The sequence below is a fragment of the Triticum urartu genome, chromosome 6 (genome assembly GCF_003073215.2).
Source record: "Triticum urartu cultivar G1812 chromosome 6, Tu2.1, whole genome shotgun sequence".
Lineage (NCBI taxonomy): Eukaryota > Viridiplantae > Streptophyta > Magnoliopsida > Poales > Poaceae > Triticum > Triticum urartu.
Window position 1 is genome coordinate 421,849,630 of NC_053027.1, and position 6,562 is coordinate 421,856,191.

General features: G+C 42.4%; 1 protein-coding gene across 2 annotated transcripts; it reads right to left on the minus strand.

Moving 5' to 3' along the window:
* Positions 1 to 2,240: 2,240 nt before the first annotated feature.
* On the minus strand, positions 2,241 to 6,201 carry LOC125513917 (U6 snRNA phosphodiesterase 1). Of its 2 annotated transcripts, none has more exons than XM_048679128.1 (7): positions 5,949 to 6,201; positions 4,082 to 4,239; positions 3,918 to 4,001; positions 3,400 to 3,649; positions 3,160 to 3,256; positions 2,895 to 2,960; positions 2,241 to 2,623 (listed from the first exon to the last, which is right to left on the minus strand). In XM_048679128.1, the coding sequence occupies exons 2-7, from the start codon at positions 4,227 to 4,229 to the stop codon at positions 2,429 to 2,431; spliced, it is 840 nt and encodes a 279-aa protein (XP_048535085.1). In that variant the 5' UTR covers positions 4,230 to 4,239; positions 5,949 to 6,201; the 3' UTR covers positions 2,241 to 2,428. The 2 variants fall into 2 exon arrangements, with proteins under 2 accessions (XP_048535085.1, XP_048535084.1); XM_048679127.1 differs by having other exon boundaries at positions 4,082 to 4,255; positions 5,949 to 6,174.
* Between the last annotated feature and the right edge of the window lie 361 nt (positions 6,202 to 6,562).

Consider the following 6,562-nt stretch of genomic DNA (forward strand, 5'->3'; position numbering starts at 1 on the left):
CGGAGGAGACCATCCACTTGCTTCCCGCTCCGGACATGGCTGGAGAAGGTCGAGGTGGGGAGTGCGGACTTGGGAGCTGGAGCTCGAGTGCGCAAGAATGGATAGGCGAAGGAGGAAGAAGGCGTAGGTGAAAAGGTGGATCCTTATCCCCTTATATGGGTGGATGCAACTACATGTCCCCACCAGCCTGGTAAAACTCGCTTATCTCCAAGCGCCATAATGAATGGCGCGGTTGGGTTACCCGCGCCCGTATTGATGAGAATCCCGGAATAAGGGGACACGATCTCTGCTTTAACAAGACGTGCCAAGGAAACCGCCTCGCATGACGCGCTGAGGTGGGATAATGAAACGACTCAGATAAAGGCTTGGCCGTGGTGTGTCACGCTACGGAATACGTCAGCAGATTAGATTTGTGTAAATATTATTCTCTCTATGGCAATATGTGGAAACTTATTTTGCAAAGCCGGACACTATCTTTGTGTTCAAAATCTTCTATGAAGTACTTGGAGGAGGAACCCACCTTGCAATGCCGAAGACAATCTGCGCGTCGGTCTCGTCGTCATTGAAGCCTGGTTCAGGGGTTACTGAGGGAGTCCTGGATTAGGGGGTGTCCGGATGGCCGGACTATACCTTCAGTCGGACTCCTGGACTATGAAGATACAAGATTGAAGACTTCGTCTCGTGTCCGGAAGGGACTTTCCTTGGCGTGGAAGGCAAGCTTGACGATACGGATATGAAAATCTCCTACCATTGTAACCGACTTTGTGTAACCCTAACCCTCTCCGGTGTCTATATAAACCGGAGGGTTTTAGTCCGTAGGACAACGTACACATCAACAACCATACCATAGGCTAGCTTCTAGGGTTTAGCCTCTTTGATCTCGTGGTAGATCTACACTTGTACTACCCATATCATCAATATTAATCAAGCAGGACGTAGGGTTTTACCTCAATCGAGAGGGCCCGAACCTGGGTAAAACTTCGTGTCCCTTGCCTTCTGTTACCATCCGGCCTAGACGCATAGTTCGGGACCCCCTACCCGAGATCCGCCGGTTTTGACACCGACAATTATCTTTTCTCTTGCATCTCAGCACTGAAGTTTGATGGCTTACTTTTCTCTCATCCTCTTGTTCTTGTTTACACCTTTCACTACATCATCGGAAAAGTAAAGGAACGCACAAAGATTGCATTGACAAATTTATCAAGATGTGAGAAATATAAACTCTTATTTACCTATTGATAAGAAATCCTGTTTTGAGGTACGACAAGCATTTGTCAAAATAGAAGCTTATAATTTCACAGAAATGGAAATTTATCAATTTGTTCGGTCTGATCAAGGCAGTTGATAGGTTTCATAAAAAGCATGCCAAGAAAAGTATATATGTTGTACTGGAAGAGTCTTATACTACAAATAAATATGCGGTGGTAAACGAAGAGGATACGAAAATAATTGTACCTCGTTCTTCCTGTTTTGTTGAGCATTATTAATTTGTTATAAAAATATCTTCCTATATGAGAAAAATGAGCAATTCTCTTACTCTTCATTGCCACATTCAACTAATACATGATACACAACGCGAACCAATTTGTGGTTGGATGGTTAGAGGGACTATGGTATCCTCAACCCACCAGGGTTTAAATCCTGGTGCTCGTTTTTATTCCTGAGGTGCTCATAGGGGTAGGATGTGCGTGTGTGCGTTCATAGGGGTGAGTGTATGCGTGTGTATATAAGCGTTTTTGTCTGTACTGATGTTAAAAATATACATGATACACAACATGATTAAGAACACAATGAATACTAAATTATCCACGAAGAGCTATTGGTCAAACCATCACATCACTAAATATGGGCCAAAAATTGTAAAAAGCAACTAAGAAAGAACTAAAGAACTGCTATGGTGAAGTGGTGATTAGAATTGGCAAATAATTCAATATGCTTGGAGAAGCGTCGGGGTGGAGATGAAGAGATAAACTAAATCGGTGGTGAGAAACTTAAGAGATAGCATAGTGCTCGGAGAAGACGATGCAACCGCATCACCACAGTCCGTGCTCCGGATTTTCTTCTCTTTACAAAAACAAAATAAAAATGGTGACATAAGAAGATGACATGGCTTCACCATATTGCAGAAAAATTCAATAGTGGGAGGCAACTACTTAGGAGTAGAGGATTCGATGTTGTAGATATTAGCACATTCTTCTAAAACTTGGTCAAATATAAATAAGTTTGGCTTAGGATAAAGCTAGAACTTTCAATATTTTGTAACGGTGGGATTATTTTTCCTAGTTATCTGTGATTCAAACACCCGTGTAGTTACCAAAACAACAAATGCTACCGGAACACATGACATTTTTATTTCCTTGTTACAACCAAAGGTATTGACTCTACAAAACTCCGTAATACCGCAAGTCAGGTGTACAAGAACGCTGCTTCAGTCTCCAATTTTACAGATATCGTAGACCTTCTTGCCTACTTTACACACTATACGACTGAAATTGCATCTCAGATTACAGTTTTTAGATGAGTTGATGCTGTTCTCAAATTTTTCAATCTCCTTAGTTGCTTGCTTCAATTTGGAGCTAACATCACCCAATGCCCACGCCAGTGATATGTGTGGCCGAGGATTCTGCAAAATGACAATACCAGTTAAAACGTCTTTCCAAATTTGCTGACGAATGCTTTTTTTACAGTCGTAATAATCTGACCTCAGTTACTAATTACTTATGTACCAATGTTGTCAACTGAAACTCATCCCTTTTGTTTCCAAGTAGGGCGTTTGATTTATTAGTTTCAGGAGGCAAAGTTATGTTATCCATGACATGTTGTGACATCAGCCGTAAACTAGAAGTGTCATACCATCTGGTCATCATCCAGAACATAATTCAACGACATAGTACCTTGTAGAACTCAGGGAGACCGTGCAATCGATATACTTCATCAACCATATGTATTTGTTTACTTATCTGCAAAACAAAGTACACACAGACCTCATTATAGTAAACACTTCAGATCGGTGAACTGCAGTTACAATGTGAGTTCTTTATCATACAATGTTGATAAGAAACTCAAAATGAGTTGGCCATAGGACCAAAATAAACAAATGCAAATTGACAATCGTGTGATGCGTATAGACAACAAGTGAAGACAGACACTACCACATACCTCTGGTAACCCAGTTCTTGTAACCTCTAGTGAAAGAAATGATCGTGTAGAATCATCATTGACAAAATGCTCCCATTTGTTGAAGTCCATCCAATACCTGGTTTATGCAAATACAAACGCATTTACATAACCCTGCATAACTGGCCACACACATTCCTCTACAGAAGTTCACATGATTTGATACACCAGAGGAAGCAAAACATTGTCAGCTCAGCAATAAAGTTTTGGGAGATGGCTAACCGCTGTTGTGATTGAAACTTCTGACGAAGCATTGCGACGAGGGAGTCAATTTGATGCACCTGAATTCCAACAGTTCTTCCTAAGCTTACATGGAACTCCCTGCCCAGAAGCACTTTCTCAAGTTTTTGCTCATCTTTGCACAAATCCGAAAGTGCATAATCTGCATCTACAGCATAGAGATCTGGCACAAGTGACGCAGCTCTTCTCATAACGAGGGTCAGCTGTTTTCTTGCGTTGAAAGGAATGACAACTGCATATGAGATAGCTACACATAAGTCATAAGAGCGAAGAAGCTTCTGGATGTAAATTTTGCATGCCTAACAGTGAGAAACGAGTCTCAGTTTTGTGTTGCAAGGTCGCTTCATATATTGGTATTAAAACTGAAAAGATAAGATTAGTTCAGAGACCAAGTGTGTGAGCAGCAGCATCTGGAGCCCAATGTTACAGATGGATCTATGAATGCATGCCTGATCAATACTTGTAGATAGATATTATGTTAATAGCCAAAAGAAACAGACTAGGGATGTAGACATGCAGCGCGTAGTTGCCTTCCACATGGGGGAAACTCCGGATGCGACTCCCCTGTGCAATTGTCGAGTAATCTGCAGCAGATATTGTTCCAAAACGTGAGCAATCACCACAGACCCCCAAAATGACCGGGATAGATTCAAGAAGGCCAAACCTACGAAATTTGGGGGCTGGAGAAGGTCAAGGGGAGGAGGAGGAAGCAGCACGGAAGCTTCCTGTGGCTCCGGAGCACCACCGACAACCGCCGCCGGCTCATTGTCATCGTCAGAGTCGGATCCATAGTTAGCCATGAGTGCATCCATCGATGGGAGGCTGCAAAGTTGGATAACTGTTCGGTTATTAGAAACACAATTTCTGTATGCAATTTGTATCAAGAGGCATTACGATTGCAATTTCCATGGACTATTCCTACAGAGCAACCTGACCGAACCCGTTTCTCTGTCACCCCTGTTCGGCTTTATTCGGTTGACAGGGGTTTAATCCCCTACCTAGGGAGTTCAATCCCTGCAGGGATTGGGTGAAACCCCTCCCTCCACTCAATCCCCACTAATCATCACAGTCTCCCTGCCTCCCTCCCTATCAACTGCTGTTCGGTTTATTTTGGGGTTTCAAGCATCAAGCAGAGGAGAAAATATGGGCACAAGTCACAACACATACTAATAAGACTTGCCAGTTACAACTTATACAAAGCCGGCATTTCATATTCAAAATAAAAAATTACTAGAAAAGGAATATCTTCATGTGCAGCAATCCATCTCTGAGGTACCAAGAGGAAGCATACAGCTGTAACAAGGTCTCTCTGATGCACAATGAAATGACAATAAATTTTCAAGAGAAGACACTAAGACACTGACAAGAAATAAGTTGTGCTATGTTATCAAGATGCCGGCTTGTATATTAAGAACTCTAGGACAATCAAACCTGGATCACTAAACACATAATTTATGTTGTACCTTGCAGAGCTTAAAAACACTTAAAGATCCAAGAAAATCAATAAATGCATTTCAAACTGAACTTTTTGTATCAGTTAGGTATCCATCACGTGTGCTTAAAAATGGAACTTTTCATCCATCATATGATCATAGATTTGAAGACAAATACTTTTCTATCTCGAAGGCAAGATACTAGTCAAGGTCCAAGATCACAAAATGCTTATACAGTGCCACTTGTTAGCCAACTCACCAAAAACATTGCTAGCCAGTCATTCTAGTTCAAAGTAATAAAATGCACCAGATGAGAAAACCATTCTGCCAAAAAGTGATCATGACATAGCTTTTTCTTTGTGAGGTGGATTATGCCCAGAGCTATATCCAACATCAGTAGTTGAAGGCGATCCAAGTTCATGCAACAGTGCCCAGGAACTCAGATCAAGTCTTGACAGAAACTATTAAGAACATCCAGATGACAGGCCACCAACGGTCCATTCAAATGTCTCGAGCTCCAGATAATAATTAACCTGCCGCTACCATTTCTACAAGCCTATATTATGGTATTGGTCGTTTGATGGCGATACTACTTGACTGACCAGCAACCAGCAACCAGAATTGCATCTGGTAGCGTCCACCTGGGGCAAGGTGGATTGAGCTCTTGATTCAAGGCCAGTAATTAGAGTACCAAGACTAGGTGTCCGAAGCAAGATAGTTTCAGCTAGGTTTTGAAACAATTTTCAGTTTTCACACTAACTGTTGGCAACGGCGTAGCCAGGATTAGCCGACTCCCCGGGCAAAAAAAGGGCTAAAAAACACCCCCAAAAATTAACCCCAGTTTTATACAGGCATATCAAAAGTCAAGCTCCTCTCACAAGAACAAAAATTACTAAAATTAAATTGAAACAGAAATTACCAAAAGGCTTTCTACATTGAACTAACAAACTCTAAACCTCAGGAGCTAATCATCCATGATATTGAACAGTTGAATGAATCTATTAAAAGGAAAAATCATTCAAGTCAGCAAGGCATCAATCAGGTAGTGTAAGTGGAAATTAGGATCTGGGAAGGGTCAGACGGGCTGAGGGGGAGTACCGTGCGGAGGCAGCGGAACGGAAGGACAGAGGGGCGGGCGGTGACCCTCCTGGACGGGAAGCGGCGCACCCTCCTGGAGACGAACGGGCGAACGCGGGCGAGTGGCGGCGTGGGGTCGCCGGACGAGCGGCGGCGTTGATGCCCTCCTGGGACCCCGGGGGCGGCCTCTTGGACGGCGGCGGCAGCAGGGAAGGGGTTCGTCTACTGGGTAGTTCGTCCGCTCGGTCGGGTGCGGGGGGAACAAGCAAACGCGCACCCCACACGCACACTTCGGGCCAGCCCATCGCTGGCGCAGGTGCCCCTGTTTCTCTCATTTGTTCCTTTTTTGTTTTTTGTTTGCTTTTAAAAAACATTCGGGCTTTCAAAAAAGTTCTGAATTTACTAAAATGTTCACAAATTCCATTTTTCGCAAAATCGAACTTCTCCCTCCTTAATAATAATAATAATAATATATTCATAAATTCGAAAAAAATTCATGATTTTGGAATCACGAATTTGAAAAAATGCTTTGTAAATTGAAAACAATGATCATCAACTCAACAAATGTTCCCAAATTTAAAAAATGTTCATAAAATTCATAAAAGCTTTGTACATTCAAAAAATGTTCACAACTT

What these genes read in the sequence shown, in the direction of transcription:
- LOC125513917 (XM_048679128.1), bottom strand. Translation starts at nt 4,229, where the DNA reads ATGGATGCACTCATGGCTAACTATGGATCCGACTCTGACGATGACAAT. An exon ending in CAAGAACTGGGTTACCAGAG is followed by an intron (nt 2,961 to 3,159) that starts GTATGTGGTAGT and finishes TTTGTTTTGCAG; the next exon opens with ATAAGTAAACAAATACATAT. An exon ending in GTCTCCCTGAGTTCTACAAG is followed by an intron (nt 2,624 to 2,894) that starts GTACTATGTCGT and finishes GTCATTTTGCAG; the next exon opens with AATCCTCGGCCACACATATC.